This window comes from Dermacentor variabilis, chromosome 4, assembly GCF_050947875.1.
Source record: "Dermacentor variabilis isolate Ectoservices chromosome 4, ASM5094787v1, whole genome shotgun sequence".
Lineage (NCBI taxonomy): Eukaryota > Metazoa > Arthropoda > Arachnida > Ixodida > Ixodidae > Dermacentor > Dermacentor variabilis.
The window spans coordinates 23,340,935-23,362,780 of NC_134571.1; the positions used below are offsets into that span (position 1 = coordinate 23,340,935).

Below are 21,846 nucleotides of genomic sequence, written 5' to 3' on the forward strand. Positions count from 1 at the left end.
ATACATCTGTAGCAATCTACCACACCTGTACCACTCCTTTCTGTAACGCCACAATGGCATTGAATAAATAAATAACTGTGAGCAATTTCCCATAGCTCATTGACTTGAAAAGTGCAGACTACGTTATGCCAGACTTTTCACATTTCCACATTTGGGATAATTTTACGGCTTTACTTGGAAGATGGGGCTCACATTGCTATACCGGCTGTTGTAAAAGTATTAGTTACGTCAGAAGTATGGTTAGGCCCAGTTTTAAGTAGCATTAGGTTCAAGTAAAGTTATTGATCAGAGTGTAATAGCTGTTTTGTGAGAATTTCACTGTATCTAAATACCTTATGTCAACTCCACTGCTTGACATGGTCTAATTATCTGTTCTTCTTCCCATAGTTGTTGAAATGCAAATGTCAAATCCCTGTCTATTACAGTCTCCAGAGGGAAATGATGTCACGTTGGTTGCCCAATTATCTATGGACAGGCTTCAGATGGTAGAAGCAGTTTGCAAACATTGGGAAGGTATGTATCGCTCTCTCTCTTTCAAATTAAATTTTCGTTCCTTTCGGTAATGCCAGAGGCCGAAATACTTACATACATGTTTAATTAGTAGCAAAGAATTTGTTTAATTCTGTGCTGTGTTTCCTCCAGTACATTAGTGTCTCCAGCTTCACTGTTCCACTGGCATTCTTAATGTGGAAAAGTTTGCATTAACTATGTCTGGCTGGTGCCCAAAAGAGTTTGCATAGACATAGGTATACCTAAAAAATTTGAGTCATATCGGCCAAAGTGCTTTATAAGTTCGCTCATGCAAGCATGGTACCAGCTTAGTTTACCTGTTCTTTTATTGATTGTCATGAGTTGTCCAATAGCATTTTGTGCTACAAATTTTCATTGGGTTTTGTTTAGTGGTATAATTTGTTGAGTAGTAGTATTTTGCTCCCAGGTGTTATCTGTACCATTCTTCATTTATATTAACGATATTATCTTACTTTCACAGCCCAGAGCAGCTGGAAATTACTTCTTTTTACTGTTTCTTTTTTTTGTTTTCAGGGCCAATAAGTTTGGCATTGTACATGTCAGACTCTGAAGTCCAACAATTCTTGAGCTACACCCTGAGTTCGGAGATTTTGCAAAGTCGCAAGAATGTGGGCTACCACATTGTCTACAAAGATGGAGTAAGTGCCATATCAATCTGATTTATGATGAAAATTATTGCAACAGCTACCCTTTCTTCACTGAATCTGCGGTGATTGACCTCTGATGTCTTTCGACAGTCTGCCGTTGGATGTCTGTCACACAGCTGTTCCAAATAATTGTACTACCCGTATGCATGACTATTAATGATACCATCTGTTTGCATAGCTTCCAGTGTATTTGTTGTACAGTGCGGTCCACTGTAATAGGAAACACATGAATGTAGAGCACATAAGAGTGTTTCCCTCTGGCAAGGGCACAATTGCCTGGCTTTGCAGCACATGACTTGTGGTTGGTGCCGCTGGAACTTTTCTATACATCTGTGCAGTGCATTGACATTGACTCAGCCAGCACATGAAGCTAGAGTGCCTGCAGAATAGGAGCGTTGCACTGGGGTGTTCCCTTTAACACTGGACTGCACTGTACAAACAGCCCTCTAGTGCCTGACCATTGGGGCTATGAATTTGCTTGGTTTCCCAACATCCAATGCCTGGAGCAAATGTTTATGTAGAACACACAGTCAGTGATAGCTCAGGTGTTGAAAACAGTGCTGTGATAAGGTTAGAAGAACACAACAAGTGGTGTTACATTTTTCTGTCCTTCCCTTCATCCTTTCTTTCATCCATAATGGTGCATCCGCCCAGCAGGCAAACAGCTCCGTGGACAACTGTTCCATGGGCAATAATTCCTCAGCATATGCATCTATGGGACAGACAAGGCGAGCAGATGACACAATTAAAAAACGCTGCTACTACTCTCAACCTCACTCCACGAATGCTAGCAGCACTCATTTGAGAGTGTAGTCAAGATGCATGGGGTTTGGCACACTGGCTGTTGGTTTGCCAAGATAGGACAATGATGGTTTTTGGTTCCTCTGAAACAGCCTTGTTGCCAAAAAAAGAGTGCTTATCGGCAGGTATATAAAGCATTCTGGACTAATTCCACAGTGTTCAACCTCTATAATCCGGATGTCATAAATAGCTCTGCATTTTCTGTCCATGCGGGTTGTGGGCGATGAGCAATCAGTCGCGTGTAGATACATTATGCGCTGTCCAGTACAAGCAATGTCCATTTGTTCCATGGTGCAGATATACCATAAGCAGCTCTCATGTTGTGTCCTTCTGTTCTTAAATCAGTCATCACATTGAGCCTTACTGCCCTGAACTCCCGTCTCTGTGCTGCTGTGCTGTTTTCAAGGCATTACCTTGCATCGATTAGCGGAGTCCCAAAATGTCTAGTAACAGGCTGTGTTCACCTGTTTCAGACTTTCTACCCTGTGAACATGCTGCGAAATGTTGCTCTGCAACAAGTGAACACACCATTTGTGTTCCTGACCGACATTGATTTTCTGCCTATGCATGGCCTCTACGAGTATCTGAAGCGGTCTGTGTTTGCTTTGGGTCTTGAGTCTTCACGCAAGGTGAGACACTTGTTCATGTTGAGTTGAACTGTGGGTGTGACGACACGCAGTGTTCAACTCAACACCGTGAAAGAAATTTGTGTCCCCTTGTGTTTAATTCCTCCATCGTTCCGTCAACTGACAAAGGAGAAAGAACTGTGCTGATGGCCGAGAGGTTAGAGGGAAAGTGTTGTGAAAAATGTTGCAGTTTCACCCAAGAGGTGGAGCATGGATTGCAATAGCAAAATATTAGGCAGCTATGTGAAGTAAGGATAGTAGTTTCATCAGCCGTATAAACTTGTAAACACTTGCTTACTAACTAAATTATCAAGCATGGTGTCATGCATGCACAAGCAAACATGAACACATCTCACTCGATGACCGCGCACACTAGCTGCCAAACACTGGCATGAGGAAAAGTGGTGGCAGCAGCAAGTGAATCGCCCTTCATGCTGGCTCTCACTTCAATGAGAACTAAGCTGTGAGAAAACAGCACACACGAAGCCATCAGTCCTCAGCACACCTATACTCTGTACCCACCGCAGATCACTTTCAGGATAGGGCCCACACGTACCCGCTCAGCCGCAACATACGCAGCCGCTGCCAAAGTAGAACACCCACATCCCCCACCCCTGCTACCTTGAGTGCGGTGGAAGATGGCACACTTCCTCCCCACCTTTATACGAAACATCACACTGATGCCGACAGTGGAATGTGCCTGGAGTAGCCACAGGATTGCTATCACAATAAAAAGGAATTTGTCCCTAAATTGAGAATTAGTAATGTCAAAAATTGTGATAAGGATTAATTGAGTTTGAAGAACTGGACTTGCTAAAGGTGGGGAGAACTACAGCATCAGTTGAAGGAGTCTGCTGCAGGGATGAATGCAGCTGTAATAGCATTGTAGATGGCGTAATGCATATTTTGATGATGCTGTAATGAAGCATTTCGCACTTGCGGCTACTTCCAGCTGCAGGATGCATGGTTATTTTGCCCTCCATGGCAGCTACAAAAGGAGTTTTCTGTGCATTGTCATTCAGTTTTCAAGTGATGGTTAGTAGGACAAGTACAAGCCGACTAACGTCTCCAGTTTTATTCAAAATTCATATTACCCATTGAATTTATTAAAGCATTCTCAATAATGACATTGACAATGAGCCTTTGAGTGTGCCTTGCATCCCTGTAAGTAGAAGGCACATGTTGACTATTAAATACTGCAGTTGACTAACTAGCATTTCCTCTACGATATTCGCATAGCTGGCTATATACTATCGAAGAACTCTTTAACCCCCACCTTGTCCTTTTACAGGCACTGATAGTGCCTGCATTTGAAACACAGAGGTACCGACTGAGTTTTCCAAAAACAAAGGCGGAATTGCTTTCTATGTTGGACATGGGTACACTGTTTACCTTCAGGTGAGCCAAATTCTTTTGATTTGACAGCTCAGTACTGATCGCCTTCATAACTGCCATGGTGCAACTACAGGTACCATGTGTGGCAGAAGGGCCATGCACCGACAAACTATGGGAAGTGGCGGACGGCTACAACACCCTACCTGGTGAACTGGGAGCCCAACTTCGAGCCCTATGTGGTGGTCAAGAGAGATGTGCCTGAATATGACAAGCGCTTTGTGGGCTTTGGTTGGAACAAGGTCTGAACCTCTAGACTCAAGTTGTGTTTTCGTTGTGTTGCTCTCACTGCATATGAGTGCTATTAGCCATGGTAATTGAAGTGGATGATTTTTTCTCTGATTACCATGTCTTTTGCATTACTTGCTTTTGGTTTCATTTGTTGCTTATCTTATTATCTTGCTTCCTCTAAAGAATGTCACTGTTTAATTGGGGGCAAGTATCACACTTTGTAGCGCAAATGTTTTCCTCAAGTCTAGAGTATGTTGAATCACTTCCATGTGGCAGAAGTTTGTCTGGTTTTAGTAATTTTTTAAACATTGGCATGTTTCAGCATGGAATTAATGGAAAGACAGCATTTTGACAACTTTCACTGCAACCCAACTCTTCAGAGCATGTTGGCTTCCATGGGCAAACCCCGGAAACCACTGTCTTAAATTCACGCAGCTCCATGAGATCAGCCAGTCAAGTTCACCAGAAATGTCTGCATTATTTGTCAAAACTCAATACAGTAAAACCTCATTAAACCATACCCGCTTAAACAGTAATTTTGTTTAAAAAGTAGTAAATTCAAATCCCCAACTCAGTGGTCATTGAACGTAATGTGTTTTGTATCCGCATAAACTGTACCAGCTTATTGCGTATGTATCAGTTAACACGAGGTGTTTCCACTTTTCGTTGCGCAAACACGGCGGTGCGTCGTCTCCGTTGGACGGCCCAGCAGAACAACAAGCCTCAGAAATCGGAACAACAGCCTCCAAGTGCCCTGCGCGTTTGCGCGTGAAGCCACATCAACATCAACATTATTTCGGCGCCGAGCCAGAGAGCGTTGTGGCATTGTGCAACCAACACTCTAAGAAAAGTTTACGCCCTTTGAGTCGTATCTTGCCACACAACAATAAACGTCATCTGTCTTGTCCACATTTCCTTTCTTTAACACTGCGAGCCCGGTACTTCCCAGTAACGAACGGCATGCGCATTATCAGCATGGCATAGCATTGCCGACAGGAAAGTAGCGGGCGCGGCGTTTTCAAAAAAGGAAACGCAAGCAAGGCAGATGACAATTATTGTTGTGTGGCAGATATATATCTCAAAGGGTGTAAACTTTCTTTAGAGTGAAGGACTCGCGTCATGCCGAAGCTCGAATAAAAAAGACGCCGGTTGCTCAGCATAGAAGAAAAATTAGACATCGTTCGTGCTATCGAACGTGACACAAAGAAGTTGGCGCTGGCACGCGACAGGGATCTGCTGTTGACTACGGTGTGTGGCATTTGGAATGTGAAGAAGTTTCTCGGCGATGCTGCTGCGACCGTGAAGAGATGTCGGCTACGAGGTTCAACTTTTTGCCATCACTGCCTCTGTTGTTGCCAAAGTGTCGACTAGCAACAAGGATGAGGACCACATGGAAAGCGACAGCACAGGCGATTCAGGCCCGACAGTGGTAGAATCTGCGCGTTACATCAGCTTCGTGAATGCAATCGTCGCGAAGAGAACAGCACCCCTCAATGAAAAAGGCACCCCACGACTTTTGCAGTGCTACCGCGTGCATACACGGAGAATACGTAACGCCAACAAGGAATGTGCCATGCAAGTGTTTGCCGAGAAGAGGGGGCTGGCTGAAAAGCTGGCTCGCAGCTTCAGTAAGTTTGAGGCTGCTGTCGTTGCTGCTAGGCCGCTGCGGCATCAAATGAAAATAACACTTTTGCCACGCAAAGTGAATAAATACTGCATGTTTCTTACGCACTCTCTCTGAGTTCCATTTTTGACAGGTAAGTGGGCGATATCGTGCTATTTCGGTTAAGCAATACTACCGTGTAGTACATACTTTTTCGTAGCGCCGGCCAACTATGGTTTAATGAGGTTTCACTGTATAACAAACATGGATATAACAAGTTATTGAATATAACGAAGGAAATCTTAAATGAGTCTCATTAATGTAGGTGGGTAACAGATACATGCTTATAATGAATATCAGGTATAACAAACATATTTTCGTGTCTGATGCAACTTTGTTATAATGAGGCTCGAATGTAAAAGAATTAAATACCAGAACATAAGTCACCCTGACTTTTTATGCATTATAAAGCAGTGGCTGTGTGGTACAGCATTTGGGATGTTATAGTATCGTATGATTTGTCCACCATGTTTCTTTGTCATTCACTGCAGAGTGAATGGGTGTCCCAGTGATTTCTAATTACCCTGTCTTGTGTCAGCTAATTCCACCTTATGCCTGCAAATTTCATCATCTCACCACAGCACCTAATCCTGTGCCGTCCCTGACTCTTCGTGTGATACCCATTCGGTTACTCTAATGGCCGTCTGCTCGACACATCACTTGACCTTCTTCCTCTTAATGTGGTGCCTATGGCTTTCGATTCCATTGCTTGTTGCATGGCTCTTAGCTTCTCAAGCTTTTCTGTTGTCCTTGAAGTTTCAGCCACATAGGTTAGTACTGTCAGAGTGTACTGATTATATGAACGAACTTTGAACAGGTGTTTAGTTATGTTCGTTTCACACTGTACACCTGGAAGGTAACTGTGAAATGTATCCACCAATCCTTGCCATAGGTTTCCCACATCATGGAACTGCACGCCCAGGGCTATGAGTTTGTGGTGTTGCCCAATGGATTCATGGTGCACATGCCACATGCTCCATCGCTGGACATTGCCCGCTTCCGGTCAAGCAGCCAGTACCGCAAGTGCCTCTCCCTGCTCAAGAGCGAGTTTGCCAGGGACCTCTCGCTGCGCTATGGCCGCACTTTTTCGGCCGCACCTGACCGCCGTCGACGCAGGTGATTGCCCGGTGTTCGCCATTGCCGCTGTGTCGTGGCCATGTGCCCCGCCCCGTCGTCTTTCTGAGAACCGATGCACAAGCCAGTGCTGACTGTCTCTTCATGGGAGCTGCTGGCCAAGTTTGGTAAGAGCACGCAAGAATGTTAGAACCATGTGGCTCGTTGCTTGATGAATTGTCAACTATGTGTATGTTTTTAGTGTGGTGTGCTCCATTTTGGTTCTTACTGAGGCTGTGTTTTAGAGTCAAAGGTGTACTGCTATTATGGCATTCTGAAACGCAGAGCGTAAAATATTTAGCTGGGCCCCCTGGTCTGTAGTTTGACAGACGGGGTATCAAGGGTAGAGAAATGTAATTGTGGTGGCAAGGGAAGGTTAAGCAAGGGAATTGGCAAATTCAGACGTATAGGATGAATATGTCTAATGGAGGAAAAGGTTCGTTCACTTGCCGAGTATGGGGAGAAGTCTCTGTCCCACAGAGATTTGTGGGGATGACAGTGACCGATCTAACTGCATCGTTAACCCATTTCCATATGTAACCAGCTAGACTATCTAGGAACTAGCAAAAATGAACTGCCACCATTTCGCAATGGGCTGATAATCCATTTCACACTGTCACTTATGTATTTCCATCTGGACTATGAAGGCTGAATTGTAACTTTGCTGGCACATGGCATCTTGCTCACACTGCAGTAAAGGTTCGATGAGTTTCATTTGCACAAAGGAGTGTTAAACAGCAACAGTACTCAACAGATTGTCATGGACTGTGTACTCTTGGCATTGTTAACTATTATTGGCCTGCACTCAAATACCGGAGGTTCGTGAAATGTCTTGCTTGAAACTTGGAACATAATTAAGGTGCAGCCTCTGTCAAAAGAAACGAGGTCACTAGTAGCATGAGTGTTGCAGTCTTGGCTGTGTCGTGTTAGATCTTGGAAGTCCCAGATCTAAAAAGCTGAGGAAGTTGAAAATGGGGGCTTACCTCCATGTCCAGAATATTCTATTAATGCAGGTGCAACAGGAGGTTAACTGGGTGGTCTGAGCTTGCTACAGTCATGTACTCAGTGGCTAAGGTATGAAACTCCACATTTCAGCTGTGTTGTTAGACAAAAGTGGCTGGCATAGCATATTAGAGTAGACATCTATCAAACTAGTCTACATGCTTCAGTATGTCTATGTTAATTTGCTGCTCTAGTTCGATCACCACAAAGAAGCACTGCATGGCTGTAAACAGGGCGGTCTGCCAATGCTGAGAGGTTTATTCATTTGGTTTGTTCTTGTGTGCTCTTATTGAACTCGTCAGCTTTTGTGCATGTGCTCTGTTGCCCCAAACATCACAGCAGCTTATTTAGACAATGCAGATTCTGCAGACCGAGTTCAACTTATTAAATCCGCACTGTGTGTAGTGACTACAGCAACTTGAAAGTCAAACATCATCATTGCTTTTGTACCTTCTCTTTGCCTATATTAGTGTTGTCATCATCACTGTATCCTGCTTGTCTTGAATATAAAAAATACTAACCAAGGTAGCTGAAAGTAAACGAAGTAGTGCCAGCTCATTTTAGATACCCTTACCCTTGGCCTGTGCAATAATCTTTTCTTCTTTCTTTTTTTAATAATGTAAAAATTACCACATCTGAAGATGTAATAATGGCACTGCCAAACATTCTTTAGTAGCCTCTGCATCAAGTTTTACAACTGTGAGGACTGATTTTAATGTTGCGCACTTTGGAGTATTCATTTAATAGGTACTATGAAAAGGTGCACCAAATACATTAGATAATACATGCAATACATGCCCACCTCTACTTGGTGCAATTTTCCTGTTTAAATTATGTATTGTCATGATTTGCAAGATATGCAAAATTTCTTTATGTACACAGAAACTTGTTAAAGAATTCACAAGGGCAAGACAAGGTTCCTTGTGCTACGAGATATTGTTTTACCATCAGAACATTTTTTCAACTGTTCATGCGAAATATGTCATAAAATTTTGAGGCATCCATATTGGCTGCCTTCATTCTCACGCTGGATGGTGAATCGTTGTTATTAGCCTGAAATTATTTTAAGCTTAAGCAAGGGGCAAAAAGATAGAGAAGGTTAAGAAGCGCTTACCGTATTTACTTGAATCTAACGCACACCTTCTTTCCAAGAAAATGGGTCCAAAAATTCCCTACATCATACAATCGAGTAAGAAACCAAAACCGTGTTCATGGCATTGGTAACAGATTACCGTCAGAGCCATAAAACACAGCGTCATCACTCGATGGTGATGGCAACAGGACCTGTTTTCATTAAAGTAGTTGTGGGTTCAGTTTGTGCTCAACTACAATCTGGAGCGGTATTCTCTGTCGATCACTTTCGAAGATACTATCACTTTCGCTAGATTTCACGTCACTCGGCACCAGACACGTCAGTGTACATGGCCGCCAGTATTTCTGGTACTGTACCGAGCTCACTATCTGAGCACAGTGCCAGGAACGCTTTCGATCGCATGCTTTGACAAGTCCGATACGAGTCTCACGAAAGGATACTAGCAGTATCTCATGAAAGTGATCACTCGATAATATCGCTCCTGTCGGGTTGGCATCTGTAATCGATGAAGTACATATAGTGGCAGCGATGCACTGCTTTCCTCACGAAAGGTTTTCTTTCTTTTTTTTTTTTTTTTTTTTCGCTCGTGAAGGAATATTCTGCATGTCTATGTTCCTTATTTTTTTTTTTTTTTTTTTCTGATTGCGAACGGGGGGTTATGCTACGGTATATTTCTTTTATAAATCAGGGGCACGTTACCTTGAAGTGCACTTTTATTTTCTTACTTAGTCTCATGAGAATTAGCTGCACATTAAGAATCTGGTTAATACTGTATTTCTTCTTTCTTTACGACCTTGGGAAAGTGTTTAACTATTGCTAGTATTTGAGTATGACATGTTGCTGCACACAGTGCTACTCGTTCACATTATTTTGGTTTCAATTACAAATTTGAGGAAATGGCAAAAGGTGAGGAGATCCACCATATGTGTAGAATCACAATTTTTTTTTTTCAAAATAACAAATCGCCTTGCACATCTTAGCAGGGCAATTTTCTATCAAAATTGTCCCCAGTGTACATTGATGGTGTGGTTGATTGACTCCAGTATACATTAATGTGCATCAAAACCCTAATCAATGCACTTGAATGCTCACTTACATGCAAGCATATATGCTTTGAGTGCACACGAACCTTTGAAGACTTTGAGCCTGTGGCATTAACTACCACTATCAGGGGAACAGAAACACTACTTTTCTTGACATCATCAAGCACCACTTACGTCAAGCATTCCCGTCCGTCCAACAGGCTTTATGGAGAGTTGCAAGTGAAATGCTGAAGGGATGAAGTTCATTCTGGCATGTACCTTCATGAAGATGGTCGTTAAAATTGATTTTACCCAGAAAATTCTGTAGTGATATTTAAGTATCACATGATATAGGTACTTATTGTATTATTTAGCTTGCAATCACATGGTTACATCTGAAACACGTATACTAGCATGCTATAATTAATAAAGGGAAAATCAGATGTCCACCCGTTTATAGCGATTGCTACAAAGGAAACCCATACGGGTTCCTCGAAAGAAAAGCCTCGCAATTGAAGAAAAATGCTGCATGCTATAAGTAACTAAGCCTGAAGAATCTACAGCACTGTTGACTTTCTTCTAATAAATGTCAACATCAGCAGTTATGAGGCAGAAAAATGGGCCAGTCATGTTCATTTGCATGTGCATTCATTTTTCATGCTTTGCTTCACAGCACAAAGTGAAATAAGAAAAATATTTCACTTGACTTTCAAGAATACCAGAAAATTCTCATCAAGGTCATGTGGGAATCTTTGAAGGGACACTAGAAAGAAACGCTAAATCAGTTTTGACTAATAAAGTGTTTTTTCAAACTCCATTTTCGTCAGTTTTATGGTAACAGGTGAATTAGCAAAAGAGGCGATGACGGTCAGAGGTAAATTTTTAAAGTTTAGCTCTTAAACCCTTGCACTTGTACAGTGTGACATCATGAATTTCAATATATTTTCTTGTATTTGGGCCGTTATGGTGCAGTAAAAGTTCTTGAAGCTTGCCGAGTTCAATATTTGGTTCCTATAGAATAAAGTGTAGTCCCTCTTTATTGAAAACATATTTACTAATCCAAAGCAGGTGCCATCAAAATTCATGATGTCACGGTAAGCTAGTGTGGGAACCTTAGGGCATCATTGACAACCATCTTTAATTTTTGTGTCTAGGAAGGTAACCTAAATTTACTAATACAGCTCAAATTATATTCTCCCTTTAGTGCCCCTTTAAGTGTATCCAGGATTTGAGGGCGCATATTTGCTGTTTTTTCATAATTGCTGTTTGCAATAGTTAAGGCAGTCGTAGTCGCAGAAAACTTGTTTCTTTTTTCTTAAATCTTATTGCATTTTGTCAATTCATACAGACCAGACAGCTGCAGCTTATCTTTGTGCTTTTGCCGAGCATTGCCCCATTTAAAGAAGACCTTGTTATCTTGCATGAGCACGGTTTCCCATAGAGAAAGTCAATCTTAGAAGTACAGCTGAAAATATCTTACCTTGAATAATAGTAGTACATTACTTTGATAGTGCTCCTGAAAACCAGTCTGGTATGAAATTAACAAGCATTTTTACTCCATCTTGAATGGCGAATGTGTTGGCTGTCAGTTGTCGTGAATGTCAGTGGAACGTGAATAGGTGAAGCCTAAAACTTGCAAATACGTGGGCTTTCATGGTTGTTTACACAGTGCTGAGTGTTGGCTACTGCAGTAGCTGCATGAAATCAACTTTCCAATTATTTTGATGATTTCATTCACTTTTGTTTTCGTGGACCATTTTTTTTATGCTTCAGCATGCGCTTATTGAGTTAGAGCGATCACAACATTTTTGTCGCATTTAAATTTTTCAGCAACACCATACATTGGAAGATCAGTTCATGCCACTTGTTCTCTTTTTTTTTTTTGCATTGTTGTTGGAGGCATACAATTAATCACGCTTCTATTTGCATAGGCATACCTTCCCCCCCATCACACAAGATCACCCCCACTGATGATGTCTGAATACTTGCGTATTTTATTTCGCCCCCGATCTTGGCTTTCTAAACCTTACCTGCACTGACTTGTCTAAAAAAGGAAACATACATAAAGAGCTCTTATCTTGATGGAGGAGCACAGTGCCTTGAACCTGCCGATATTTTTCTTTCTTTTAAAGTATTGGCACTGATTGTCCTTCGTTAGGAGCTTTCTGAAAGTGACTTTTCCTGTATGCACTACTAGTCCACAGGCTACACTGTTTGGCTAGAACAAAGGAACTTATTTGTTTACATCAGTCTGTCAGTGTTGTTATCTGCCCTCACTGCAGTGTCATATATTGGGCATCCTTATTGTGATTATTGATAAGGGATGTGTATCTGATAAAAATCTTTGTTCCTGCTATTTTTGTTAACATACATTGTATTTGGGCATAATGTTATGCTTCTATGTATGTGTGCGTGTTTATTTTTTAATCTTCGTCAGTAGCTCACAATAGTTCCTATGATTTTAGTCTACATCTCTGTGTGCTCAAAGCAGTGCATGTTCCAAACAATGAGTGTGCTCTGAAACTGAAGTGCACATTTTGTGAGTAAGTGGTTTAGCACACTTGAGTTTGTTTCGAGACTTCTCACCTTTGAATGAAAAAATGTGAGAGGGTGTGAAGTTGATAATAGTATATGAATTATGCTTTTGCATGAAGCTCACACTTGTTTTTTACAGCACTGCTTGAGTGGTTCATCTCGCAACATAATGTCACGGGGCCTTTCTTTTTGTTCGCTGTTGAAGATGTCCTTTCTTTTTTTACGTTTACATCTGTGCCATCGCAACTTGTTACAAGGCAGCTGTTGATGCTCCATGTAAGACTTCCATCCACAAAGTATTATTTTTAAGTTGGTAAGCACGAGTGACAGGCTCAACGTTAATGTAATGCTACTGAACACGCGACTTTTGAGCTTACGCCTAAATGCACTCGGATGGTACAGAGGATGAGAAGAAAGCTTATTTGATAACATAGCTGGGATCTGTCAACAAAGTCTCCTAAATTGTGGCCGTTTTTTGTTTTCTAGAATTGGAAAATGGCACCCATTGTTTGTGCACATTACAGCCATCACTCTGTGGCACTGTTGTAAATGTCTTGAGTTGCATCTAACATCCCTGCCATGTAGCGTTTCAATCCTCATTTTTCAATTCCTCTTGCATCGAACGTTCGAGTGCTGTCAGAGGAGGCGGAATGATCAAATGGACTAGCTTTGAAGTCACCCATGCTTGAACAATATGTGAAAAAGTGCTCAGACTCCATTGAGTTCGACCTGCATTGACTCAAGCACACTCGGATGTGCCATGTGACAGGAGTATTAGACAAGCATTTAATATGTATTAGCTTCTAAAATTGCTCAAATCAAGCAGCAAACTAAGTTAAGTTTGCACTCAAGTTATCATTTGAAAGCAAAACATTTTAGTACCGTAATTACAGTGGAATCTCATCAATATAGGTAAAATGTGAATAAAAAATAGCTATAAGCAAATACATATACCGTATAGACTCATGTAAGGACCACACCCATGTAATGGCCGCACCCCCAACTTGGCAGTCCAAAATTTTTTTTAAAAATAAAAATTCCTACGGAGAAGCAATCACGTTCCGAGCAATGCCCCGATGCCACGCGCGCACATTGACCTCTGATCGTGGGTGTGCACAAGTCAAGGCCACGCTGGCAACATTTTGACCAAAAGAATCAGCCCCATGTAAGGGTCACACCTTGTCAAAATTTAGAAAAAAAAGAATGCGGCCCTTACACAAGTCTATATGTTAAACATATATTGTGAAGAACTTATGATCAAGGTTATAATTCAAACGGGTAATTTGCTATGTTATCTTGAGGAAGTTGTAAACTTGGAAAATCATACGAAGCAGAAAGATCAGTGAGGCTGTGCCATACAGCTGGTTGCAGATTACAATTTTAATTATGCTTATTAAATGCACCAAGCATTGATGTGCAAATGGCAGCTGTTTGTTGATTGAGAGTGTGACCATGCAATTCTTTATGTGGAATGTAAGGGTAAATGCAATTGACACATAGAGTGAACTCAAACAGAAAATCACAGAATATAAATTTGCTTAGTCTGACAGTGTCATTTTATTGTACCGGTGCAGTGGATCAGATGCAAAAAAACAGGGAGATCTTGCCTTTTATTTTCTCCACTTATGGCCAACCCTTTTCTGCTAAATAAGTCCATATGGAGTCTCTAAAAGATGTTTCACAGGGCTAAACCAGCTTATCATTGCTTTTTAACATCTCTATTATATTACCGATTTGGGAGACTTTCACTTGGTGCAGCCCAATTTTTTTTTTTTTTTTTTAATTTAAGAAAGGCGGGGTGATGAAATTGGGAAATTCACAGACGCTATTTGGAATTGGTTGGCGCTGGACAGCGGTAATTGGAGATTGCAGGGAGAGGCCTTCGACTTGCATGGACATAAAATAGGCTGATGATGATGAATTTAAAAATGAAAGGCACTTTTGTGTTCTGTGGCTACTGAATTAGAACTGACGATCAGGTTTTGCCAGCTTCCTTAATATACACGAAAATGAATCAATGAATCACCAGCATCAGATAAACATAAACAGCTTTTCATGACTGCTTATTTCACTGGACATGTGATTGGGTAAAATGAAAGCAGCTGTAGATATGTCTGTGATGCAATGCAGAAACTCTGCACGTCATCACAGCGTGTATTTTCCTGACCCACTGTTGTCTGCACAGTTTTTGTTTTTTGTGCCAAAATGCGTGGTCTGTGCGTGTTGCAAGTGCTAGCATCTATCTGCCAGGAAAGCCGCACCTATTTTCGTTCAGAAAATACTAAGTCCTACATAGCTCTATAGACTAGCTTGGTGAATCGTTCTGCAGTATTGAATGTGTACAGTTTGTGGCTATCATTAGAAGTGCCACTCTTCGCACTTTTGTGAGTAAGCCGGATATCTGCACAGGTTCGAATGGCTGCCGACGGGACAGAACAATGCAGCGCTTGACTTGCTGTTTCTGTGTTTGTTCTCAGCTACCTTGCAGTAAAAGCATTACTTATGCAGGCTAACGACAGCAACATTTCCTTGTGTGGAAAGGGTTGTACGGGTGCCAAAGTGAGCATTTTGCCACTTAGATTTGCATTGTCTGTTACTGTAGAAGAATTCGTGTCAACTGCTTTTTGTGTAGTATGCCACGATAATGTCTCATGGTCAGGAGAGTGCTCTAGCTGTATAAAATTCTCGCTGCTTGTAAATACAATGCATTACCATCATTTTTATTTGAAAGACTTGCTCTGAGCACAATGCGGCTAATGGGACAGGACAGCCTGTGAGCTATAGCGGGTGTTTCTGCGGACAAATCACTTTCTTTCAGAAGTCAATTACGCAGCTTTTTGTTGAAGGTACTCCTTCTCAGAACAGTGTTTACTCAGTGTTTGTTAAGTGCATCTCCTGTTCTATTCAAGTGTAGGAACGCTTGGTCAGGCAGCTTGTTGTTACCGGTGCTTGATGTACACATAGAACATTATTATGCTTAGCCAAATTTGTGCGAAAAAATTATACTGTCTTAAGTTTTTTGTGTTTGTATCTTTCTTACTTGTTCTTTTGTGCCAATAAGATTGGCGAGGAGATGTTTTGCTTAATGATGTAGCATCTTCGTAGCTGTTTTTGTTTGTTGTCACTGTATACATTTGTGGCACTGAGTGCATTTTTGCATGTTTAACAACATGTTTCATCTGCACTCTTATTTATTTCAAACCAGAGTATACTGTATACTTGCTGCTTTCTTTTTGTTGATGTAATCTATCAACTTCTACTTTTGTTATTATCTTCACCCTTTTTCATATTTTTTCTCTCTCTATCATGTCATTGATTAAGCGATCAGTATTTTATGTACTTATGCCGTTCTGACTACTTTCTATTCAGTACCATTATTTCTGTGAACATTGATTGCTCTGATGTCTGTGCACATACTTTCATTCATATTCCATTCATTTTTCCGGCACTGTACATCCCGTTTTGCATCAGGTTCCATTACTTGTGTGCAGTGCAAAGCATTGCCATGTATAATGTGAGACTGCACGTTCGTTTTGTTTTGCTCAAAGTTTATTTTGACTGAAACTTACAGTCTGTCTGGCACAGTGCTATGTATTTTGGTTTTGCTATTCAGCGCACATTTTTATTTTTCAGCTCTCTGTTGCGACATGTTTTTGCATTTGTTGCATACTAGCAGTGACAGTTAATTTCCCAGTTGATTATTTTTTCTGCCACTTTTGCCACAGGCTTACGTGCACGTTTGGCAGTCATCTTTAGGTAGTAGTTATGCCTGTTGGACATGGATTCCCATGTCACACTTCTTACGTCAGGTACACGGTTAATTATTTCAGTGGTTACTATGAATATATATATGCCCATCTCAAACAGGGCATACCGAACTGCTTAGAATAAAGGTTGCCAGCGTGTGCATGGATGTGGGAATTACTAACTCAACACCTCAAGCTTTCAAGATTTATGTTTTGTGCAATGCAGTTTTCTTGGTAAAAATTCAAAACTCGTAAGAGAAACTGACATAGCTATTAACAGCAGTTGCAGGTACCATCATTATGTAGAGCTGTTGGATAACATTGTGCTTATTCTAAGTGACCATTTTTTTTTTAGGTGTACTTTATGATCTTTTTCTAGGCTATCACACCTTTTTCACATTCCATTAACGGAAAAAAAAAAGTTATGACAATAATGTCCCTGGACATGAGAAGTAAGGCACAGTTAAACTATAAGCGTAACAAGGTTTACATCAGCTTGTGCTGTGGTGTGACAATTTCCTGCTTACTTAGAAATGCAGCTGCACTTATAAACAGCTTAATTGTGTACTGCCTCCAAGTTCTTTTTTTTTTTTTCTTTCCTTGTTCTAGTCCGCCAACAATGCTCTGTGGCTTTGCCAACACAATGCTCTGTGGCTGTGCCTCGTTATTCGCATGTTCCTGTGTTTTGCTCTTCATCCTTCTGGCTTTATTGTGATTGCCAGCAACAGTGCATGGATTTTTTCATGTTCATAATTCTGTTGCATATATTGCTAGTGATTGTATAGCTGTTGATATAAGTGGTAGGCACAAGGTGCTTTCTTATACAGAAAAAAAAGAAAATAAATGTTATATGATTGAAACAAACAATGTTTGAGCAGTCTCTGCTATTTTGTGCTGTCTACTCATTTTCTCATGAAAATTCACTGTGCACCATTGCATTCCACTTACAGTAAGCAAAGGATGAGTAAGCTGGAAGGTGTGCCTGATGTGAGCTTTTAATATTCATAAAGTGCAAAACCATTTATCTGTAAGGTTAAAGATGCTCTGCAGTACCTTTCACCTAGCTGTTTATCAGCTTCCTGTGAAGCCATCTGCTTGAAATGCTGTACTGTGCTGAGCAAGTCCCACTAATGTTAGTCAGGATATTGAAGGATTGCGTCATGCTGCACGGCCTGTAGAAAAAACAGTAAGGAATCAATTTTCTGTCTTCTAGCATTGAGCAGTTAAAATTTTCGATGAATCGGATTAACAAAGGCAAGTCGGCCTCATCCTCCATAAGTCTGCAGTAGTATCTGTATCACTACTTAGTGCCCTCAATGGACAGTTGCCTCTGGTGCTCTAGGCAATTGACTTCTTAAGTGTTTTGGACGAGCTTCAAAGCGATCCTGGTTAATTTTGCTTTGGATGAACTTCGCTCATCAACATCAATAATCCCATTTTCGAAGGGATTCAGATGGACTCAGCATGCGCACTTAGTTTTTCTTCTACTACATAGACGGCTGCAGTGCCAGTGTTTAAAATCTGCAGTAATTTCACTCTTTTTTGTTTTACTACATAAATTTCAGAACTTTTTCAGCGCCTCAAAGGCTGTGTTGATTCAGTCTCCATCTTCCACAACACAGGTGGCAGCCATTTCAGCAGTGTTGAAGAGGCGTGCTTATTGCAGTCTTCATTGTCTACTACATAGATAGCAGCACTTTGCCAGCACTCAAAGACCGTACTTTTGGAATGGCGTGCTTTTTGTGCCTTTTTGGCAGATTTGGAACGATGGCTTCTGCATCTGACAGGTCACATGTGAGTCGTGCATACAAAAGAAGGCCACTGATTGACTCTGACAGAAGGTAGCATACCCCATCACTGGTAGGTATTTATTCCCACTTGAGTGTACACACCCTCATCTGTACCACACAACATATATCCTGCCATGGTGTTACGCTTACATCACCACCAATAAAACAATGAAGAAGAAGTGAGAGTGAAAGCGATGCACTGGAATTTTGTTCTTCGAGCGAAGGGGATGATGACAGTCTTCTCATTGCTTCTACTGAAAGATGATTTGGAAATAAAGACGAATGGACTTAGCCCGAAAGTGATGCAGTGTTTTAATGCGTAAAACATGAAGTAAATTGGTTGAAAAAGCTTTAGAAGGATTTTTGATGTAGTGAAGTTTGAAAATAAGCCATGAGAAAAAGGAAGATAAGGTCACTTTTGGTCAAAATAATAAAGCACTTAAGAGGTTAATCACATTTGTTTTGTTGGTGATGTAAATGTAACACAGTGGCGGGAGATATGTTGTGTGGTACAGATGAGGGTGTGTGCATTCAAGTGGGAATAAATATCTACCACTGATGGGGTATGCCACCTTTACAATCACTTTGGTTTCTTACGCTGATTGACAAGCTTTATAAACAGTGGTGCTTTGCCTTTGCTTTTCGAAACAAGTTCCAGCCATGCAGTAAGCCTAGCTGACCTACCATACTGTCGTGACATGATAGATTGCATGCAGAGTTTCAATTGTTATGGTGAATAAATACTTCAATCTAAACAATCCGAACATGCCATCTGCTTAATAAGCAGCTCTTTTCCTTATCAGAGCTGGCGAATAACCTGATCATTGTCACCCACAACTTTGGTTGGTTGGTGAGCAGCACAAATAAAGAGGCTTTTACAAGCGTTTGCTTATTTATTTGTCGCAGTATGGACTAGGGTTTAGAGCGCAGCTCTTAGGCGGCCGTTCCTGCGTTGAGTGTGAGCATCCCTCGGCGTAAACGAGCGAATGAGCACAGCAAAGGATGAAAGAGCGAACGCAAAGTGCAGCGGCAATGAAAGATGGCAAGAGTGAAGAGAGCGCGAGGAAGGTGCAGCGGAAGCATGAGAAGGAATGTGGAGTGCTGCACGGGATGTGCTCCACAGCAGTGACCAGGCATGCGGCGAGCACGTCCACCGACACAATATATGAAAACAAAGCACTGGCGTGGGCTTCATACCCACTGCGCAAGCGCTACTTCGCCTGCACTGCCGCCGCTAGAGAATACGCTCCACACGAGCTACACGTTACTGTGTTCATGCTTTCTTTCTAAACAATGAGCGATGCAACTGGTGGAAATGCTTTGTCTGCCACTGCTGCTGAATGAGCTACCCGAGCAGAGGCTCAACACTGCCTTTGATACGACCCTGTCATTCAGAATCAAGTTCTTTGCCACAATATATAGCGGATTCAAAACTCCTAAAAGCTGCGCTCAAAATTCGCATTAGGGAGTATCATAATCGTCGGTGAATTTGTTCACAGCTTGAATTTTAGAGGCTGCTTTCTGACTCTACTGTCTTGAAGTGACTATAAAAACATTTTCATAACGTAGTCGGCCAACAGAACGCTTCGGTTTTATCAGTTCGCTTAAAACTGGTGATAGTGTGTGAAACCGAAAAGCTGGAGTGTTTCTCTTCCTCAACCATGTCTTCTATGAGCCATATCGTGACATGAGTCACATTTATAGCCGCAGAATAAATCTGGAACATGTGTCTCCCGACTGGTTTTGTCTGCTTGGGGGACGATCCTACCGAATCCGCTGATTTCAGCAGAGGCAGGCCAATCTTGGTTCTCGATCTACCATTGGACCATGGCCCACACTTCCAATCTGTTATTACAACATCCTTGCTTCATAATAGAAAAAGCTAAAATGTTTGCCTCTTGAGCACCCCAAACATGGTGTTTAAATTCACCATTAACTAAGATCTGCTAGGGCTAGCAGGTGGACCAGTGCAATGTGCAAATAAATTATTCTCTTATGATATCTTATACTACAGTGCATTAGCACTGAAGAAAACGGCCCCCACCTGACGCATGCCCGCCAGCGGCGCAGGTGGCATGCGTCATCTGGGCCTGTTTTCTTGTTTTCACTATGTGTAGAAGGTGCAGGAAAGCGAAAAAACCTAATGTTCAGATGCTCCTTGCTGGAATTCGGGTACCTCACGGTGGTGTAGTCCTGGCCATGTGCGATTTAATTTGTAACGCAAAACGATTGCTACACTAATCTCACGTTTGCTCTTTCTTTTTCTTTTTTTTTTTTCCCAATGGCAATTTTATGGACCACTCCAAGCAAATTTCCGTCGTCGGTGTCGCTGCGATGTTCCGTAAAAAGTTCAAGTGTGATGACATTGTGGCCGCACGTGCCGTATGCATAAGTGGGATCGAAAGCTTGCGAGGGCATGGTTGATAGGTATAGTGGCTTGATGTGGCAGTATTGTCTCGCACTCGCTAGGGAGGAAGGTGGGGAGGGTACGTGCCCTATTCTCACACGCACAATTGGGGGGTGGGGGGTGAAGGTTAGTCTGCATCTCTCCTACTACAGCTGCGGTGGCTGAGCGCGGCTGCGCACATCTTGGAGGCAATCTGAGCTTGGTTCAAAGACCATAGCCGACCCTATACAGCTGACGGCTTCAAATGAGCTGTGTTCTTGCGCGCCTGCCTAGTTCGCGTTGAAGCGAGAGATAGCACGAAGAGGAATTCACTCGCCGCTGCTGCTGCTTTTCATCACGTCGGCATTCTGACAGTGAGTGTCAATGGTCATCGAGTGAGATGTGTCCGTGTTTGCCAGTGCATGCGCGTCGTGCTTGTTAATTTAATTAGTAAGTAAATGTTTACAGCAGTTTATTCAGTTGATAATATGTCTGACGTTACTTCGTATAGTTGTCTAAGAATTTGCTATCGCAATCAATGCTTCGCCTGTCGAGCGACACTATGACTTCTTTGAATTTCTCCTGCAAATTCTCAGTTCTATATTATTCATTGTCTAGTAATTCTGGTTTCTCTTCTCTTTCTTTTCTTTACCTCTTCTTTTTCCAGCTTTCTGTTATTCTTTCTCTTAGTAGACTAAGTGCTAAACAAGACTTTATACTTATCTCTACCCTTTAGTAAACATTCATATAAAAAAAATACATTTTAGCTTTAATATTATCGTTCTAACTATTATCTCCCTTTCCCTACCTCTCTCTCTTTTCTTTTTTTCTTTCTTTACCGTCCGCTTGTTGGCTAACTGAATCCCTCACTTTGGGTATGTGCCAGTGATGCCACGGCTGCTGATTTATCAGTATATCTACTGATTTTTAAAATTTTCTGCTGATTCAGTGATAAAGCGCTTGAATCTGCTGATATTCTTGCTTTTCTACTGAAACGAAAGCGGAATCTGCAACTTTTTCAGTACAGAGGATGGATGGATGGATGGTTATAGAGGTTATATTATTCTAATGCCACCTAGCGAGACAAAAAAAAAAACGTGGTTGGCTTCGAGGTTGACATACATTCTTGCGTTTCCAGACTCTCAAACGTGGCGCTACCTCTGTCTTTGAGCAAAGTGTAGAAAAGGCATAGAGTTTCTATGCTCTATGGGAAAAGGTGAGGCGCTGAATTTGTGAAAGTGGGTGCACACCGAAGCCCACAACTATGA

At 41.6% G+C, this 21,846-nt stretch overlaps 1 protein-coding gene across 2 annotated transcripts in view; it reads left to right on the plus strand.

The window, feature by feature from the left end:
• Nucleotides 1-9,662, plus strand: part of LOC142578801 (xylosyl- and glucuronyltransferase LARGE2s-like) — a 34,409-nt gene extending 24,747 nt beyond the window's left edge. For both annotated transcript variants that reach the window (XM_075688387.1, XM_075688388.1), the window contains 6 exons: nucleotides 426-513; nucleotides 1,045-1,169; nucleotides 2,453-2,608; nucleotides 3,897-4,003; nucleotides 4,074-4,239; nucleotides 6,784-9,662. In XM_075688387.1, coding sequence (XP_075544502.1) covers nucleotides 426-513; nucleotides 1,045-1,169; nucleotides 2,453-2,608; nucleotides 3,897-4,003; nucleotides 4,074-4,239; nucleotides 6,784-7,011 — 870 coding nt within the window. In that variant the 3' untranslated portion in view covers nucleotides 7,012-9,662. The remainder of the gene's footprint in view (nucleotides 1-425; nucleotides 514-1,044; nucleotides 1,170-2,452; nucleotides 2,609-3,896; nucleotides 4,004-4,073; nucleotides 4,240-6,783) is intronic.
• Nucleotides 9,663-21,846: the final 12,184 nt, after the last annotated feature.